Source organism: Dreissena polymorpha, chromosome 11, assembly GCF_020536995.1.
Source record: "Dreissena polymorpha isolate Duluth1 chromosome 11, UMN_Dpol_1.0, whole genome shotgun sequence".
NCBI classification, from domain to species: Eukaryota; Metazoa; Mollusca; class Bivalvia; order Myida; family Dreissenidae; genus Dreissena; species Dreissena polymorpha.
This window is the reverse complement of record NC_068365.1, coordinates 27,533,879-27,555,848: the sequence shown is the minus strand read 5'-3', so window position 1 is coordinate 27,555,848 and position 21,970 is coordinate 27,533,879. Positions and strand designations below refer to the sequence as shown.

At 33.8% G+C, this 21,970-nt stretch overlaps 1 protein-coding gene across 1 annotated transcript; it reads left to right on the top strand.

Moving 5' to 3' along the window:
- The first annotated feature begins 13,425 nt into the window (after positions 1–13,425).
- On the top strand, positions 13,426–18,915 carry LOC127851235 (uncharacterized). The gene is made up of 2 exons (XM_052384849.1): positions 13,426–13,528; positions 17,891–18,915. Exons 1-2 carry the CDS (start codon positions 13,471–13,473, stop codon positions 18,490–18,492), a joined length of 660 nt encoding a protein of 219 aa, XP_052240809.1. The 5' UTR covers positions 13,426–13,470; the 3' UTR covers positions 18,493–18,915.
- Positions 18,916–21,970: the final 3,055 nt, after the last annotated feature.

The following is a 21,970-nucleotide window of genomic DNA, read 5'->3' as shown; positions in this document are numbered from 1 at the left end:
TGGGGGTATAGTGTGAGGGTGTGGTGGTCATTTGTGAGATGATCTTAAAAAAAAAAAAAAAAAAAAAAAAAAAAAAAAAAAATTGGGGGGGGGGAGGGGGGGAGGGGGGGGAGGGGGGGGAGGGCACGGGGGATGGTTTGGGTGAAGTCTATAGTGGTATGTCAGGTAAGAGTAGTTTCATCAAAGTATCAATCAAATCTAATCATAAATAAAGAAGTTATGGCAATTTTAGCAAAATTTAATAATTTGACCTTGAGAGTCAAGGTCATTCAAAGGTCAAAGTAAAATTCAAGTTGCCAGGTACAGTAACCTCATGATAGCATGTAAGTATTTGAAGTTTGAAAGCAATAGCCTTGATACTTCGAGTGGATCGAAACACAAAATTTAACCATATATTAAAAGTTACTAAGTCAAAAAAGGGCCATAATTCCGTAACAATGACAACCAGAGTTATGCAACTTGTCCTTTTACTGTACCCTTATGATAGTTTGTGAGTGTTCCAAGTATGAAAGCAGTATCTATGATACTTTAGGGGTAAAGTGACCAAAACATAAATCTTAACCAAATTTTCAATTTTCTAAGTATAAAGGGCCCATAATTCCGTCCAAATGCCAGTATGAGTTACATAACTTTGCCTGCACCGTCCCCTTATGATAGTTCATAAATCTTGCAAGTATGAAAGCAATAGCTTTGATACTGTAGGAATAAAGTGGACCTAAACACAAAACTTAATCATATTTTCGATTTTCTAAGTATAAAAAGGGCACATAATTCTGTCAAAATGCCAGTCAGAGTTACATTACTTTGCCTGCACAGTCCCCTTATGATAGTTAGTAAGTGTTGCAAGTATGAAAGCAATAGCTTTGATGCTTAAGGAATAAAATGGACCTAAACACAAAACTTAACCAAAATTGTCAATTTTCTAAGTATAAAAAGGGCACATAATTCTGTCAAAATGCATGCCAGAGTTATCTAACTTTGCCTGCCCAGTCCCCTCATGATAGTTAGTAAGTGTACCAAGTTTGAATGCAATAGCATTGATACTTACTGAGAAAAGTGGAACTAAACGCAAAACTTAACCAAAATTTTCCATTTTTTAAGTATAAAAAGGGCACATAATTCTGTCAAAATGCACGCCAGAGTTATCTAACTTTGCCTGCCTAGTCCCCTCATGATAGTAAGTAAGTGTACCAAGTTTGAATGCAATAGCATTGATACTTTCTGAGAAAAGTGGACCTAAACGCAAAACTTAACCGGACGCCGACGCCAACGCCAACGCCAACGCCAACGCCAACGCCGACGCCGACGCCAAGGTGATGACAATAGCTCATAATTTTTTTTCAAAAAATAGATGAGCTAAAAATGTTTAGGATATAAATGTGAAGAAAGACTGAGGAACTTACCTCTCGCGCCTGGCTTTTGCTTTTCCCTCTTATTGAAGTGCCGTCCGTATATCGAAGAATGCGGATGCCAAGCGGCAATGCTTGAATTGAAGAGCGCAGCTTTAAAATACCCGGCTCTATTTGCCTATAATCAAGAAACACAGGCAACGAAAAATAAATGACATAAAGCAAATCAATAACTGACAGAGAACATAAATTTTAAAGGAAAACAAGAGTTTTGTCAAAGACAAAACAGCAATCCCATACCAGGTTAATGTTGTCGGAGAAAGAAAAGGATCTTCATATGTCTTTCAAAGGAAATCCAATAGTGTGACCTGTCTGAACTTACACTTCTTTTAGATCATTAAGCTGTCCATCAAGTCCATCCCAACGCCGATTTTTGACGATGCTGTTTCAGCGAAGCAGCTCGTCTAAGTTATCATACCATGAACAAATTCTTCACAATCGCGACCTATGTAAAAGACTGAGCCAGTCCGATTGAGTAAGCAAAATATTCTCAATCGGCATACCTCGCTGATTATCATTGTAAAAGGTAAATGCAGCTTGGTTCCCGTCCTCTTTCAAACAGGCCCGTAGCCAGAGTTTTGAAAAGGGCGCGAATTTTCCAATCAACGATTGTTATTACGCAACGAAGTGGCGAAGCGGTAGGTGGGGGAGGGGGTGTCCCCCTCCTGCAATCGGGGGGGGGGGGAGGTGGAGGTCATCCCTCTCGAAAATTTTGAAAATGAGAAGTAAAATCCTGCATTTTGGTGGCTTTTTATCTGAATTCAGAGACTGAAGTTATAGAGCATATTTATATGAAATTTCACATTCATTGACTATACTCAGTGACTGATCGATATGAATATGATATAACATACATTTATTCCCCACTGCCGTTTTTCAATAACTACCTTTTTTGACCAGTCACGAAAATACATTATTTTAAACCCAAAGCTAGTATGCGCGCACACACTTTGTTTACATATGCAACAATACATTGATATACTATAAAATCAACAATAAGAACGGTATACAATACCATTATTTATTGGAATCTTGATAACATTGGTGTATTTTACCATCCCAAAATGCTACCATTCTTAAATCAAGCAAATTAAAAGGAAAAATTTGCTACTATGGATAGTACCCGAGGCCTAGCATTGCTCTAAACGTGATAATAGTGTTTTGTACAACAAACACTGATAAACAAAACTGAGTCGTCTCTAATCTACATCAATACTAAACATAAATAAAAATGTGTTACTTGTATTTTTTAAAATTATTTTTAACAAATTAGGTATCATTTTCCAAACGATTTTCAGAATACAACAATTAAGGCTTCATAAAGACCCTTTAACCACAAACTACTAGTCCTATCGTTTCAAAGCCCTTATAAATGTATAACAGGACGTTGAAGAAAAATATGGACTTATTTGCCCGTATGTTCAAGATCCGTCATAGTTAATGAACATTTAACGTTGACGTCCACCTGACCATATATGTTATAACGTTTTAAATTCATTATAACAACTGTTTCAGAGAAAACAATGAAAGTAAAGATAACATTAGCTTCAACGATATTTCAAAACAGCTGAGTGAAATCAATGAAAAACTCACAAATGTTATGATGAAAGATGACAGCTGTCTGGAAAAGATGATTGAAAATATCGTGGTGAAAATGAAAAACAGCCTTCTCCATAGAATTGAATTATTGGAAGCAAAGCTGTTTGAAAGAGAAAGTGAGAATGTGAACCTAAAGAAAGAACTAGATAAACTACAGACTGAGCTTCAAACAGAAAAAGTAACAAACAGTGAAAAGCTAAGCAAAGAAAAGTATAATAACAGAGAAGCACTGTATGAGCTTGAACAGTATACACGAATAAACAATGTGGTGTTCCATGGTCTGAAAGACACCGATAAAAATGAAACTGCTGAGCAAACTATGAGGCTGCTAACAGACGCGGTTAATCAACATACGGGTATACAACTCTGCAGAACGGATATTGATTACGGACATAGGCTAGGGTATTTTGAAAACGATTAATGCAGACCAGTAGACATAAAGTTCATCTCGAGAGACAGAAAGATCGCGGTCATGAAAATGAACAAGCAGCTTAAACAGGCAAAAATATACCCACGTGAACATTTAACGCCACTGAACCAAGATGTATTCAACTCTGTTCGTTAGAGGAAAAGAGACACCGTAGAGTCAGCTTGGAGTAGAGATGGAAAGATATTTTACAAAACCCGAGATGGCAGCGTGCACAGAGTTTTATACAGGCAGTATGACGAGTGGCTAAACCTACCATGGCCCAAGAAGTAGAAAGCACGAACAGAACTGTCCACATAAATATGTGAACACCAATGTGCATTCATAAATACTGTGGTAATACACAAATATAGCAGAACTTAAAACTAAGGATATCTACAATATGAACAGTACAATAGTGATTATGTGGGCCTTACACATTTTGAGAAGTAAACCAACATGAGCATTGATGTACATTTATAAATACCTGTCTTTAATCAAGGTGCAGTTGTATAGGCAAAGGATTAGTGGTCACTCAACCGTGGTTATGGTCATTGTTAATGTAATATGGAATTTTTACACCCATTATTGCTGCTTTTTCTTGTATTTGCGCGTTGATTATCTGAAATATTAACTTAATGACGCTATATTTTTTAAATCTTTTTCTATAAAGAAGGAATGTAGTGGACACTTGTTTGTAGTTTCATTTTATCGTTCGTCAAAAAGTTGTAACTCTGTTGCTCTGTTATCTTCAATACCATTGAGTAATTAAACTGTAATTAAATTGAATGCGTTTTAATGCCCTTTTATTATTGTTCGATTTGAGTGACAATGCTATGACGTTAAATTGTATTTATTATGAATATATTTGGGCTAAGTGTGAGGTTAACCGGTTTAAACCCCCAATGCTTTGCATTGACCGTTCCAAGGCGGTGACCCCAGCTTTATTCATATTTTGTGTTTATGTTGGTTTGTATTGTGCTGTTTTGTGCTGTTTTGTATTGTTTGGGCAATCGGTCACTGGCCTTAAATAAAGGACTAACTAATTGTTTTTAATGAGAATTCAATACTGCTCCAGCAGCTGGAGTTTCACTATTGTAAAAATATGTAATAAAATACCATGCATTATGAAAAAAACTAAAATAATGTTTCAAAGTAAAATGAATAAATAAATAAATATAAATATATAATACATACATATAATTTATAGATAAATATTTGAAATAAATGAGTACCTCTATTACTTAGTGTACATAATATATGTTGGAAAAAAATGTAATAAATACCATGCATTAATAAAAAACTAACATTATGTATCAAAATAAAATAAATCAATAAATATAAATATATAATACATACATATAATCTATATATAATTATCTTAAATAAATAAATTCGTTGATTACTTAGTGTACACAGATTAAAAATATATTTGTTGTTTTGAAATAAAATTGCCTTATTAACAGGCCAGTAAAACTTGTATTTATCTCCTTTATTTTTTCTTTCGTGTTTAAGGAATAAATACAATAAACCATAGTTAACCACTATCCTTAATAGAAACTCTTATAAAATATAAGTTTTTTTCATCTTACACTTTTTAAAGGGAATCAGTACCCCCTTTTTGATTATACTGATTTTACATGTTATAAAGACTGTACCATATTTGTATATTTTAGTTTCCTGAGTGTTCACTCATGAACGTGTCCTTATTTGACAACTTAAACAGTAGAAAATGAATTACCTGCGACATCAGTAACGGCCAAGTCCGATATTTTTGTATCACAAATTACATTAAACTAATTGATATTTAGTAGTAATAAATGACGTTAACATTTGTATGTTTAGCTAGGTAACTTAGAAATTTTTAGAACAAATTTGTAAAAACGCTGAAACTTAAAATAATATATAATATGATGTTACCATGTTTATGTATATTGCACTAGCTAGGTAACTTAATATACCATTGAAAACGAGTTGAACAAAGTTTAACTTTAAGTAATATATATATATATGGCTAACATGTTTATGTACATTGCACTAACTAGGTAAGTTAAATATTTTTGGAACATGTTTGTAAAGCTGGTGAAACTTTTAATAATATATAATATATTATTAACGTGCCTATGTATATTGCACTAGCTAGGTTGCTTAACTATTTTAGGAACATGCTGTATTATATAATGTGATTTAAACATTCTATTTTATAGGGTATCGAAGGGCATATGGAATCGAATATCTAACATATAATGAAGTAACTGTAAGAACACGGTGAAGTCGTAGGTTTAAGTTATCAATTATAAACATTGTCCGTTGAACTATGAAATCGGCGGTGTCAAATGTACATGCTCAGTATTAGTTTGAATGCCTGCTTTCGCATTCGTTTGTACTTTTACTTTTGTTTTAACTATATATGCATGTATATGGCCCTCACTGTCTGTATAGTTATTGTTCTATGCGGGTGTACCCATAATCATATCTACCTCTCTGTATACTTTCTTTTTCATGTGAATATTTATCGTTGTGCTATTTGTACTCTTTTTGGTCTGTATTTTTATTGTTGTTTTGTTTTTGCACATATATATCTATTTATGTACCTTAGATTTAAATTTTTTTTTCTAAACCAGTAGGAAATAAAAGCAAATGTCCAACACAGGCAAACAGGATTTCAGTATGATTTTTTATAACTTTAATAGGCAAGATTCATTACATTGCAATTTAGCCTTAAACATTAAATATTTTAAAGATAAAAATGAATACAAAAGTATGTTCTCTGAATGTAAGAGGTCTAAATAATGATAATAAGAGGCAAAGTGTATTTAAATGGTTTGAAGAAAATAATTACTCAGTGTGTTTACTTCAAGAAACACATGTCTGTGAGCTAACAAAAAACAAATGGCAATCAGACTGTAAAGGAATAAGTTTTTACAGTAGGAATAAATCAAACAGTGAAGGTTTATGAATTTTGATTAAAAATAAAGATAATATTAGTATAGGAGATTTTAAAGAATTAATACCTGGGAGATTATGTACACTTGATGTTTTATTAATAATCAAGAAATCACATTTATTAATATATATGGGCCAAACAAAGATGAATCATGCCTTTTTGAATTAAACTAGAAATACATCTTCTGCAAAACATGGATAAAAATTATATAGTAGGAAGTGACTTTAATACCATACTAAATCCAAACCTAGACAAATAGAACGGAAAAAAGAATACACACATAAATAGCAGGAACAAAATTAACTCTATTCTTGAAGCATGAGATTTGATAGACATTTGGCGAGCACTTCACCAAGAGATAAAATTCTACACTTGGCAGTCAAGTGGAAAACCAGCCATTTTTTGTAGACTGGATTACTACTTAATGTCTTATGTAACATCATTAATATCGCAATAATAAAACCAGAATACAAAACCGACCACTCTTTGATTGAAATTATTATAGACAATAGAATACAACAAAAAGGACCTGGTTACTTCAAACTAAACAATGCCATGCTTTTAAATGAAGATTATCAGAATCAAATTAAGCAAGAAATTAATAGCGTTGTAGAAAACAACACAAACTGTAACCCAAACACCTTGTGGGAACTTATAAAAGGAACTGTAAGAAACATTAGTATAAAATTCTCTTCAATGACAAAAAACAAGGAAAAAGAAAAAAATCTTATTGACAAATTAGATTTACTAGAGAACAAATTAAATGAGGACAATCATAATGAAGAAACAATACTAAAATTAATTAAAGAAACAAAAATAGAGTACGAAAAAATATAGATGAGAAAATAAATGGCATGTTAGTAAGAGCAAGAGCTATACACGTTGAGCATAATGAGAAAAATACCAAATACTTTGCAAATCTTGAAAAGAGACATTACGAAAGTAAAACCATTCATAAGTTAACAATAAACAACATTGAAGTCACAGACACAAACTCTATATTGAATGAACAAAAAAACTTTTACGCGAACCTTTATAGCAAGAAAAAATACACTGATATAAATACTCTTAATAATTCACATTTCTTTAATTTAAATATAAAAAAAATCACAGAAAACGAGAAACAATCATGTTAAGGCTTGCTCACAAAATATGAATGTTTGAACGCTTTAAAAAAAGATGGATAACAATAAAAGTCCTGGCTTAGACGGTTTGTCAGCAGAATTTTACAAAGTATTTTGGGAAGTTATCAAAACATATTATATTAATTCTATAAACCATTCCTTTGTAAATGGACAAATAACACAACTTCAAAAACAAAGTATTCTTACACAGATTCCCAAACTAGGGAAGAATCTTGATTCACTTGATATTTGGTGACCCTTAAGTTTATTAAACGTTGATTATAAAATTGCGACAAAAATAATAGCAAACAGAATAAAAAAATCTATTGTTGAATCAAGACAAACTGGATTCATTAAAGGCAGATTTATCGGCGAAAACGTCCGAACAATTTTTGAATCTATACACTATCTTTATAACAATAACAAGCCATGCCTACTTTTCTTTGCAGACTATAAAAAGGCATTTGACAGTTTAGATCATGATACATTTTAATTTTGGAAATGAGCTCATACAATGGATTAAATTATTTTACACGGACATAAGTACCATAATCATAAATAACGGACATTAATCTGAACCAATCTCTATTCAAAGAGGAGTCAAACAAGGCTGTCCATTGTCAACAACACTTTTTATATTAAGCATAGAAATATTGTCGAACTGTATTGAAAAAAATGCAGATATACATGGATTTTTTTTAAAGAACAAGAAATCAAGCAAACACTTTTCGCAGATGATACACCGTATCTGACAGATGGAATACCCAATTCGTTCTAAGCACTGATAGATACCATTCAAGAATTCAGTGAAATATCTGGACTCAAACTAAATACGAAAAAATCCATAGTAATGCGCGAAGGTTCACTAAAAAATACACACATTAAATTTGATAGATACAAACATTTTTCTTGGACCTCTGAAGAAGCCAAAACACTTGGCTTTTACTTTACAAATGATGAAAATCTCGATATATAAAAAAGCTTTCAACCAAAATTGCAAGCCTTTAAACATTGTTCAAAACAGTGGCATCACAGAAAATTAACACTTCTTGGAAAAGTCACTGTGGTTAAAACATTTGCCCTACCAAAAATTATGTATACATTGTCAGCACTTCCAACCACTAAATATGATATTATAAAAAAACATTTATGCATTTATATTCCAATTCGTGTGGAATTGTAAACCTGAAAAAATATAAAGAACAACTCTTGTTAAACCAATAGAACAGGAAGGGCTTAAACTCACTGATATTAGTACCCTTGTACATGTAAATAAGGCCAGTTGGGTAAAAAGATTAACTGATATGAACAATACAGGGCAGTGGAAAATTTTATATCAAAACGAGCTCGATAAATATGGTGGAAATCTTGTATTTGAATGTTCACTTAATGAAAAACATATTGTTTCAAACTTTAAAAATGTATTCCTCAGAGATGTTATTTTGTCTTGGAACACGATTAAATCAAATGAAAAAGCAAGGCATGTAAATAAAACGATGATATGGAATAACTCAAAAATAGAAAATAACCAAAATACCTTTTTTACCTTAACTCATGTAATAAGGGAATAAAGTTTTTAGAACACATATATGACTTAAGGTAAAAAAACTATTATACATTTGAAGCATTTAAAACTCTTTATGAATTACCCTCAACAGATTTTCTTAAATATTACACACTCATCCAAAGTATCCCGATAGCTTACAAACAAAAACTATCTGAAATGGAATTTGTCAACTTTAATAATAACACATTACTACAAAATGTAAAACAACTAAAAAAGTGTGTAAATACTTGTATAATCTACAACAAACTTTAGACGAAAATAAAACCAAACAAGAAAGTAAATGGGAACAAATAATGTCCTCATATGAACATAGCATTGAATGGAAACATGCTTATCTGACACCATTTAAAGCCACCATAGATAATAATTTACGCAATTTCAATTACAAAATCCTTCACTTCATATTACCCACTAATGCATATTTGTATAAATGTAAATTTATAGCTTCAAGTCTCTGCACCTTTTGCTCAAGTTTTAAGGAAACAATAATACATGTTTTATATGAATGTAATTCTGTACAACCCATATGGAGGGAGCTAACATTGTTCTTAATCAGCAAACAATTACAAATTGATCTAAATGTAAATGATATTTTATTTGGTACCACAAAAGGAGGCTCAAATAATCAAGTAATAAATTATATAATAATTCTGATGAAGTCTTACATATTCAGTACTAAATCAAGAACCGAAAAGCCAAACTTCGATATTTTCAAAAACGCTCTAAGATCGAAAATTATACTAGAGAAACAAATTGCCTTTAGAAAAGATAAACTTGATCAACACAATAAAAAATGGTACAATTTTGTATTAACTCCTTAAAGAATCTTGCTTATAGCCTTTTTTTTAAGGATACTTCTCTTTTAGTTTTGTTTATTCCTGTCTCCTTTCCCTTTTCTTCTTTTAAGATAATCGTATAACTATCAAAAACAAGAAAGTGCGTTTTTTAAGCGCACAGAAAGTCAGTGTGTTTTTCCGCAAAAGTCACAAACATTGCGTGTCTTTTGATTTTTTTTCCAATTCCTTAATTAACTAATCTCCCCCTTTTTCAATCTCTACAAAAATTATAGCATCATCTCAACAATTTATTTTCTGGTAACGATATGAAGCATAATAACATAAATGTTAACATATTATTGTTGTAAGTAACCTGAATAACTTATGTGTACATTAAAAGTGAATGTAAACAATACTCAAGTGTATATGTAACTGATGAACTATGTTATATTTGTTAATATGTAGAATCATGATGTAATTGAGATGTATGTTAAAAAATAAAAATAAATATATTAAAAAATAAAAAATAAAAAAATAAATAGTTTATCTTAAAAAAAAAGATATAAAAAAGAAAAAAAATGTTTCAGATTATGGAATATTTCCTAGTGTCAGTTCTGTGTGTGGAGCAGAATAGATGTCATAAGGTGTTGGTAAAATACAAAAAAGCTACATTGCTTTGTTGAAATGATTTGTTTTCTTGCCAAACAACAAACAAAGTATTGTTTTGTCTTGAGCATAGCTGATATTTTTGTCTGAAAACCCTGGTTGTACGGGGATATAACAAAAAGACAACGCAGTCTGTCAAAAATGCTGTGTACAATCGATAATTATAAATCGTGGTATAATGCAAAATTTTGTCTTTTGATTTCCGTCATTTTCAGAAGCTGGCATAACATTCCGTTAATAGTAATTGAAAATGTTCTCTCTTTCATGTCGGTGGCATATTGAATTCAACATTATAGTAACGCTTAAATACGAAGACTCACTGGATTCCGGGAAAAGATACATAATCGTTTTTGCGTTTAAAAAAATTGGTCTTATGGTTCAAATATTTTTTATTCGTCAAAAAGCATTGCCCCCTCCCCCCCACCCTGGCTACGGGTATGTTCAAATTTATCGAGAGGTTCGGGACAGGAACCAGACACGAAACTGCCAGGTGGCACTTCAAACGCTGTGGCGCTGGGAAAACCTAAAATATAGTTATTTTTTTATTTGATCGAGAATGTTACCAGCCTCCCAGTTTCGCAGAATGGGTCAAGTTTCCCACGGGTACTATTTCCCCGTTCTCCAAAATGGTTCGTACCAAATTTATTTCGTACCCAATTTTTTTCCTACCCAAGTTTTGTTTGAACCCTATTTTTTTTTACGTACCGAATTTTTTTCGTACCCAAATGTTTTTCGTACCCACGATTTTTTCGTACGCAAATTTGTTTCGTACCCACTTTGTATTTTGACATAATTTTTTCGTACCCAAAATTTTCCTACCCATTTTTTTAACGCAACATTTTGTACCCACATACACAATTGTGGTGATGTAGATAAACTTAAATTGATGCTTTTATATGGATCCTTTTCACAAGCAGCGTCACACCAGTACTGTCAGAAATTTGATCATACACCTTCCTCATTTGTTGCTTAAGTAACATTTAGAGTTATCAGTGGATCCAAATTATTCGGACGGACAGACGGACGGGCAGCGTGGTGTTAAAACTATAATCAATAACGGCGATACCGGTATGGGATTAAACAAATATGATGTGTTTTGCTGGTTATTTTGCTGTCAGAACATGAATTAGACTAAATCGTAAATATATTATAACAATAGCGGCAACAGCTTAAGTTACATCTACACATCTTATTCACTGACTTGTTTTACGCATTTCACATATATAGATTGAATCAATTACTGAAGTTTCACAGTGAAGCCAGAATGCATGACTCACCTTCGATGCAATACATATCTGAACTCTTTCCGATATGTAGCCTAGTTACAGATAAAACATATCATAACAGTTCGTGAAATGACTTTACAGCAAATCTCTCGCAATGTGCGTATTTTGTGGTTAAGGACATAGTTCAATGGCATATAGGGGTCGCATTATCAGACCGTAGTTTTCGGGTTGTTGTTGATTGGTCTTCACCAGAGACTTAAAGTACTGGCACTCTGGATCAGCAGACGATTTATTCTATATTACGGAGGAGTCCGGAGATAGCCGATGTATCACGATTGCAAGTACTAGTTCTATTCCCAGGAAACGGACTCGAGATCGTGTCAAATAAGTCTAAGGCTTTCTATGCAATCGAGCTAAAATAAATAGGTTTAAAACTTAAAAAAAAACCTGATTGAATTAATGTTTATTGACCAGATAAAGTGTCGTGTAAAAATCCTCTTTCCTCGTTCACAGATCAAGTTTTTAATTTCAAATTAAGGTTTTGCACCTCCTCCCCCTCTAATGTGTAGGTTATATATCCCGGATTGATTTTTAGTTTTCATATAGCTAAGTAATCATCATAAAGAATCGGTGTATCATTTACAACTTCTTTGCTATGTTGCCAACAGTTCTACTAAATTCGTAAACCTTTTTTTAAACGCTTCAGATCCTCTGAATGGCTTGCCTTTTTTTAAAGTGCAGATAGGTAGTCCTTTATATATTATTTGAGCCGCGTTCTGAGAAAACTGGGCTTATTGCATGTGCGCAAAGTGTCGTCCCAGATTAGCCTGTGCAGTCCGCACAGGCTAATCAGGGACGACACTTTCCGCTTTTATGGTATTTTTAGTTTCAAGAAGTCCCTCCTTACGGAAAATCAAGTTAAGGCGGAAAGTGTCGTCCTTGATTAGCCTGTGCGGACTGCACAGGCTAATCTGGGAAGACACTTTACGCACATGCATTATGTCCAGTTTTCTCAGAACAAGACACATATGTGTAGTGTAAGACTCAAAATTTATCAAAACAAGTGTGAAGGTCTCAGTTCAAGGTAAGATAAGGTAGACAATGTGCAATATACAAAAGCGCGTCTGACGTTGAGGGCAAGATATTGTTTTACTGCATATAGCCTAGACACTACCTTCCTTTGCCAAATGCTTCGGGGGCATACGGCACATTATGATAATGCGTCATTTGCCTTCTTGATGTTCTGTGTCTTTCAAAACTCGTCCCATTCATCACGCATATCTTTCATTAATTAGCGTCACCTCGTTATAAAGACAATATGGACATCGTTATAAAGACAATATGGACAATGCGCAACAATCCTACCGCAGCAATGCGCAACAATCCTACCGCAGCAAGGACGTGCATTTAATTATGCTCTCCCATTTATCAATGAAAACTGACATGTCCTTATTTGTATTGTCCTCAAAAGATGAAAAGCTGAATTGCGGTATATTGTTTTTGTGTTGAAAGGTCCGCACATTACTCTGACATGACAATACCACGTCGCTTTCGACGTAGCGTAAAATAAATCTTACATAATTAAGTAGCGCCGTAACGGGACCGCTTGTCAACAAATGTAGCGTTTTCGACGTAACGTAATTGAAACGTCAAACACGAACGTCGAGCGGATAACAAAAAGATTGGCAACAAAACTACAACAGAAGTGTACACCAGGTCATTCAGATCGCACGCAAAAAATCAGCGGACAATGGCAACTAAAGTGTTCGTTTTGTCGGTGTGTTCAATGCTTGGTTTAATTTCTCAATGTAAGTTCAATTCTTAATGTGAATTTCGGTTATTCTTCCTGTATAATTCCTAATTCGTGTATATGTATTTATCATTTTTATTTACCGTAGTTAAATAGGTAACTGTTAAACGGTGATGGATAAAATTGTTTAAATGTGCACATGTTTGTGGTAATTTCATTCTGCTTTCAATCTAATTCGCTTTTAAATATCATGAACACATGAAGAATGCAATACATATGTTAACATTTTAAAAATAATAACTGAAACCTTGCGAAGTTTTGTAAAGCTTGATGTTTGTGCTCGGTTCGATTGTAAGGACCGCATTTACAACACGTAAGATAATGACGGAAGCCATACGATTGACGATTGATTTGTTTTCTACATTGATTTAAGGCTGCATATTTGTCCTTCAATCACTTCATTGCCATTAATATTATGACTGCATAAATTCACCTGATTACTTTTCCGCATTTTTCGACGTCAATACATTATAACATAAGTTTAAATCAAACTTTATATTTAATTATAGCACATCATATTTTTATTATCTGGTGCACCATTATACAGGGTGCAGAATCAACGAGGTTTTCAGGGGTTTACACACGGGCTGGACAGAGTGAAATCACAACGTTAAGAACTTGATTTTTGCGAATATCTCAAGTTATTGAAATAAATTTGCAAAAATCTATAGTGCATCAAATACAGTTTTTCTTGTAGTTTGTGCCGATATCTTAAGTTATAAGAATAAATCCTCGAATACGTCTGAAATCGGTGACAACATTTTACGTTGCGTAAAACATAACCGGCCATTTACCGTGTAAAACGTATGCAGTAAAAATGAAATTTTTGAACAAGAACACATGCTTATTTAATGAAGTAATTCTGATGTCTTTCACATTGCCATAAGCAGTATAAAAGTTTGTCTTTTATGCACTAGTTGAAATTCTTAAGAAAACTTGTTTTAAACAATTACTTGAAATAAAGCACCGCTTACCGTCGCGTTAAATCTATTAAAGTTAAAAAGTGGAACACCAAAAAGTCACGTGATCCTGCACCCTGTATAGAAAACAAGTACAAACGGTATGATTTACTTAAATTTACATAATTTTAACTGCCTCCAACACGTTGTTGCAAAAACTTGTTAAACGTGGTTGCATACGGTTAAAAATATTGAAGATTTTTTTTTTTAATTTTAAAAGTAGTTTTTGAAGTGCTCTCACATTTACCGATATAAAACGAAATTCACTGATGTCATTTTACTTTCTATAATATCTAGACATTCTCGCGAAACTCGGATGTCGTGTCAAAGAAGAATTAATTTATTTTTAAACATGGCATATTGACACTTCGACACGACCAATTGTCAACCTAAATTCATCTCATATATGTCATAGTTAGCCATAAGGAAGTGCTTGTCTATCACTATGACATCTGCGAACATATCATTTATGATTCACCCGTATACACTTTGCAAACATTTGGTCATACACACTGATCCTTTTGTTTTTGTTCAGAGTCCGCTTCTTAATTAAATGTTTAGTGACAAGAAAAATATATGCATATGTCACACTGATAAACATTTGAAACGCCATGTCTTATTAAATCATGTTTCAGCTCGGCATATAGGTGGTATTTGACAACAGATACTTTCGTCGCTTTCCTGAAACAAATAGAAATACGCGACTTTTAATAGATAATATAATGTTTGCTAACCAAATGCGCATTCATTTGTGAAGGTTATTTGACACAATTATGAGCGTCGTATACTGGCATGTAAAAACATAAGTGCTTTAAAGGGATCTTTTCACGCTTTGGTAAATTGACAAAATTGAAAAAAGTTGTTTCAGATTCGCAAATTTTCGTTTTAGTTATGATATTTGTGAGGAAACAGTAATACTGAACATTTACCATGGTCTAATATAGCGATTATATGCATCTTTTGACGATTTTAAAACCTAAAAATTATAAAGCGTTGCAACGCGAAACGATTGAATAATTTGGAGAGTTCGTTTTTGTCGTTAAATTTTGTGAAACTGCGAAGATTGCTTATATAAGGTATAAAATACTTCTAGTTAGTGTACTTGGCGGAATAGCTCAGTAGGCTAAAGCGTTTTTACTTCAGGACTCTGGCAGGACTCTAGGGGTCACTGGTTCGAAACCTGCTCCGGGCAATGTCCTTTTTCTTTTTTAAATTTTATTCTTGATCTTTTACTGGAGCTTTTACGATCCAATGTTTACATTTATCAATATAAAGCATTTAATGAATAAGTTAATAAATGCCAAAATCTGTGAAAAGGCCCCTTTAAAGGTTGATAACAAACCAAATCAAAACACATACATGTTGATGAACCATTTTGTTTATAACTTTACTATTCCGTTTCGTGTATTGCTCGCGAAATGCTACGAGGCTATATGCAACGACCGCTTATGTAATATTCTTGGTCATTATGTACGCTAATAAACTATGCAATTATTATTGATTTTGCTTATCAATACGCTTTTCATCATCGCATTCATACAAGAATATAACTGTGAACACATTTGCGTTTTAACAAATTTATTTAGGAGGACTACGGGTTCATGTATTGCAACTATCAATATAACATAACAGCTTTTAATATTTCATTAATATATAATGCTGAAACACAGTGCAATTATATAAGTATAAAACTGACACCGATCGTCAAATTTAAATAAATATTAGATATAAAATGTGTTAGGACGATATATTCGATCCTGTACATTTATAAAATGCGTTAAAATAACTTAAAAATGACTGCTGTTAAACTGTTAGAAACAACAGCTATTTGTTTAGTTATTTATAAATTATAGAACACTGAAGACTGACATTACAGCCAGTGCTTGCGTTAAAAATAAACATTAAAATTACATAGCCGTAAATGTGTTATTAGTAAATATCATGACAGTCTATTATCAACGCAAATAGCTCCAAGTTCACAAATAAATCATACAAGAGGGGATCGTTTCTTCATATGAGCCATCAATCACGGGCAAACACGTGTCAGGTTAATTGACAATTCGTGTTGTGGAATAGTGTGACTTGTCCTTTGATTGGTTCGTCTCTGTGTCGTTACATGGCAATTAACTTGTCTTCGGCGACAAGAGAAACTTACTATTGTCCAACATGTTAAGATGACTAATAAGTCATGTTAATTATAGTAACACATATATTGTATTTTTTCAGTATGTACCAGCTTTGTACATTTTTATACGGTTGTGTATGTCGATGTACACATTGTATTGTTTTTTCATCTTAACGATATTGTGCACAGAAGAATTGTAAACGACTCTGAGATTAAATGATAAATGTGATGCTGATGAGAAAATTTAGAAGAAAAACTCACAATACCTCGCGACAACTTAAGCAATATGTCATATGTAAGTTTTGACCTGATCTATCAAAAAAAAATTCTTTTTGTCTAAAATAAAAGTATGTATCTTTAGCGAATGCAATGTATTTATGCATTGTTGGGGGATGTGGGTTGTCAATGGAAGTTGCATGCGTGTTACATCTTCTTCCAACCAATGCTTTGGTCTAAACAAAGTTGTGTGTTTTCACTAACCCGACCAACCCGAACTTTCGGTACCGACCGCTTACCATTTAGGTACTTCAGGTTTAGTTTTTTTAATTACAACTACAATCGTTTGCTACATCCGAGTCGTGTTCTGAAAATACTGGGCATAATGCATGTGCGTAAAGTGTCGTCCCATATTAGCCTGTGCAGTCCGCCTAAATTGGATTTTTGATAAAAAGAGACTTCATTTAAACGAACAATGTCATAAAAGCGGAAAGTGTCGTCCCTGATTAGCCTGTGCGAACTACACAGGCTAATCTGGGACGACACTATACGCACATGCATTAAGCCCAGTTTTCTCAGAACGCGACTCATGTTTAAAATAGCCTCGCTCTTGGAAACTCGGGCTTTATGCATGTGCGCAAAGTGTCGCACCAGATGAGCTTGCGCAGTCCGCACACGTCCCAATTGGTTGGTTGTTTGTCTGGAGACTTCATTAATACGAAACCTTAATTTAAAGCTGAAAGTATAGTCCCTGATAAGAGTTTTCGGACTGAACGGGCAAATATGCGACGACACTTTATTCGCATGCATTCAGTCCCGTTTTCCCAGAGTGCGGCTTATATATAAATAAAAATTACTTGAAATATTGTGTTAGCAAACAGTCTTATTTCAATGGGGAACTGCGTTAGTTTAAGACTAAAATAGCCGTTAAGATTTACTAAAATAATAATATTATCGGTGACACACCCATAACAATAAAGACCAGCGTTCGGCAAAACATCTGCTGTAAAATATTGAACCAGATTTATAACGTGTCATACATGTTTTTATATATTCTCAGGTAACGGTCAGATGGATTTTAGTGATCCCTTTATGGCTTCCTTGTTATTCGGGGGCAGCAACATGTTTGGGGGACATTCATCGATCACACATGGTAGTGCTTCTTCCTCCGTGGACGCTAGCGCGTCCGTTAACGTCGGCGCGTCCTCAAACGTCCCAGACATGAAAAGCACGGTAGCGTTCATCGTAGGGCAGGAAGCGACTCCCGACGACGGCCTCATTCAGTACGCCGCGCAGAATGGCTGGCCCCCGCGAAGCGAAATGGATTTGATCAATTACATCCCGCATTTCCAGCGAATCGCGCGGGCCACTTTTGCTCCTCATCTTGCGAAAATAGCGCTTGAGACCGTTAAGACGGCCGAGAACCAGCGAAATGCTTCTCTCGCGTCCCAGATCAACCCTGCAGAAAAGGCAAACTCCGTTCAATCCGCCGTCACAGAGATGAAAGCGCTTACTGAGGAACTGAACAATCTCGTAATGCAGAGATCAATGGATTGGGCGAACCTACACCTAAAGGGAGGTGCGACCCCGCACACCACTCCTAGTTCGAACGGCGGATTTGATGCCCTGATGCCTTTCGCAATGATGGGAGGAATGATATAATCATTGCTACGGGGACACTTCATTAATGAAAGACTTTATTGAAGGCGAAATTTGATTTTGTCTGTTATTGTTTATATTCAAACAACAAAACCTGTATAATTGAGATTTAACATTTTCTTTACGACATACTAGTAACTGTTTTTCAGCCAGAGAAATAACAACCGCGTTCATTTAGACACATATTTTTACATTGACACCATTCCTTACTGTACATTATTGTCGGTGACAATTACACGAAAATATAAAACCGTGCAAACTAGCGAAATATGTCACGATAATGGAAATAAGAAGATAAAAATGTGTATGTAGCTTTTGAGTTCTTCCAATCATTAATGCAACATGCACTGTCAGTGTATTTAACATAAGGATGCAAATTTTTTTCATGTATATAATTAATTACTTGAATAAAATTATTTTAATCTTCCTGCTCTTGAATTGGTGTATATATGAGCCGCGCTCTGTGAAAAGGTTGTTTAATGCATTTGCGTAAAGTGTCGTCCAAGATTAGCCTGTGCAGTCCGCAAAGGCTAATAAGGGGACGACACTTTCCGCCTCAACTCGACAGAGTCGAGAAGAGACATTCTTCAAACAAAAAATATAATAAAACGGAAAGTTTCGTCCCTGATTAGCCTGTGTGAACTGCGAAGGCTAATCTGGGACGACAAATGCGCACATGCACTAAATCCCCTTTTCTCAGAGCACGGCTCAGATGTTTCAAAACATACGCTCCGCATCTAAACATAATTACGACGGGGCAATTATTGTCCAAAAGCGTTCACATATTCTCAAGTGATATCACAATTGTCGAATAGTTGACCTAGTGTTTTTGTTTTACTTCATTTGGATTCGATATGGTGAAGACAAACATTTAGACTCAATTTCATCGTAAACAACTAACACAAAACGCATGTACAGACGTAATGCACTTTTATTCTAGAATTCGACCAGAAGATCTATTTTCACACCACTTGACCCATACTTGGTCGAGGTGAAAATTCTAAACAAGTTTCATTTAGATTGAGTCACACTTATGGCGTATGGTTCTTTACAACGTTTTAATAAGATTTCATCTGGAACCCTAGTTTTTTAAAAGACCGAGATTTAAAATTGGCAAAGATATCGAAGAAAACATGTGGTCCAGTAAATCAATGGAATATTTTTGATAGCAGAGCATTGACTGAGCCAATCAATAGTATCATGTATCCTTTATGCGACATTTTCATAGCGGAAAACAGCTTCTTATTATCGAATTCAAAATATATTTGCTTGGTATGCTAAGTTTCAGACCGATCCACCAATCAGAAATATGTAAAATTTGTATTTTTGAATGTCCTATGAGAAGCAAAAACGGCTTGAGTTTTGTCAGTGCTTTGATTTTAAGGGTTCCATGAGGCAAAGCTGAACCAATCTGATATATCCGGTAGTCAAATTACAAACATATGAATAAAAACTTGAATGAAGCAGACATACATGCTGTTGTCAAACTTGTTTATTTTGGGACTTGGTCGGGATGTGATGTGCGTTATGACGCAAAATAGGTTAACGCATTATTTTTGCATTATTCACAAACACAACAAGATCTTCGCTGAGAAACACGTACTTTGCACCTATTTGTTTTACTACAGATCGCCTTGCCCCCTCCAAACTTCAATATCAAGGTGATTTTATGTACAAATTGTCACTCTGATTTTCGGTGCCCGTTGATTATTTAGGAAGTTGTATACTTATTCCAGTCTTTACGTAACTTCATGTAAAACTTTCAATATAAGTAAAAAAATAAAGAAAACATTTTGCACGTACTGATCCCAAAACCATACATTTTCTTAAAGAGCATTCTAATCTGAATGCATTTAAGAAATGTGCAATTTTTGTAGCGTTTTTTCCAGGCTACATCGGCTACTTAGTTGATGATAAGCCTCCTTCTCGCAATAGCCAAGATTCCAAGGATAGAGGTCTGGAAAAGACAAGCAAAATAACACAAAAAGTGTCATTTACTGAAAAAAATGTCAGTATATCAATATGATTTTTAGAGCATGGCATATCTTAATATATTAAAATAATGTACTCATAAGTGCCGGAATTCACTGTCATGCATTGATAATGATATGGCTTGATACAAAGCACAGAAGATAAAGCCAGACTAAGCAAACCGGGACGTCGCCTTGCTTTCGAAATGAACGTTGCATTCAATACAATATGAATCTTCGCAAGTACACTTTATGTTAAAGGGATCTTTTCACGCTTTGGTAAATTGACAAAATTGAAAAAAGTTGTTTCAGATTCGTAAGTTTTCGTTTTAGTTATGATATTTGTGAGGAAACAGTAATACTGAACATTAACCATGCTCTAATATAGCCATTATATGCATCTTTTGACGATTTTAAAACCTAAAAATTATAAAGCGTTGCAACGCGAAACGATTGAATAATTTGGAGAGTTCTGTTTTTGTCGTTAAATTTTGTGAAACTACGAAGATTGCTTATATAAGGTATAAAATACGTTAAGAATGTGTACTCGGCGGAATAGCTCAGTAGGCTAAAGCGTTTTTACTTCAGGACTCTGGCAGGACTCCAGGGGTCACTGGTTCGAAACCTGCTCCGTGCAATGTTCTTTTCCTTTTTTTATTTTTTTTCTTGATTTTTTACTGGAGCTTTTATGATCCAATGTTTACATTTATAAATATAAAGCATTTAATGAATAAGTTAAAAAAATGCCAAAATCTGTGAAAAGGCCCCTTTAATAAGTGTCAAAATTAAACAATTATAGCATATTATAAGCTTTATTTAAACAAAAATCTATATAATACATTTTTTTGCAATTACAACAAAACGTGAAACAATGAACATTATGTATTAATAAATAATAAACTTTTGTCAATCTTCACTGCCCGTTGGAATTCAACAATGACGTCAAACTAAACTTTTTAACTGAGTGAAAAACAAAAACGAATTTGTGATAAATTCTGAAGGTGCATGAAACATATTCATTTATGAAAATTCCAAACTGTGCTGAGCAAGACTGCATTGTTTGACTTTAAACAAGACTTGACTTCGGCTCGAACTCTTCACTGCACATGTCCATACAAAACAGTGTTACCTATGTTTGAAGACGGCCACTATTAGTGTAATACTACAAAGTGTTCTTCAATAAGAATAAAGTCACATGTGGCATGCAGTACACTGTAAACTAATGTACGAAGATGGTTAATAATTGTGTCATACAATACAGTGACAACATACTATAAGAAGATATTCACTAATAGTGCCATACAATACAATGTCAACTAATTTAAGAAGATGGTCACTAATAGTGTCATATATGACAGTGTTAACTAATATAAGAAGATTGTGACTAATAGTGTCATACATAACAGTGTTAACTAATATAAGAAGATGGTGACTAATAGTGTCATATATGATACCGTTAACTAATATAAATGATGGTCATTAATGCTCATTGGGTCATTGTCGACCTGAAA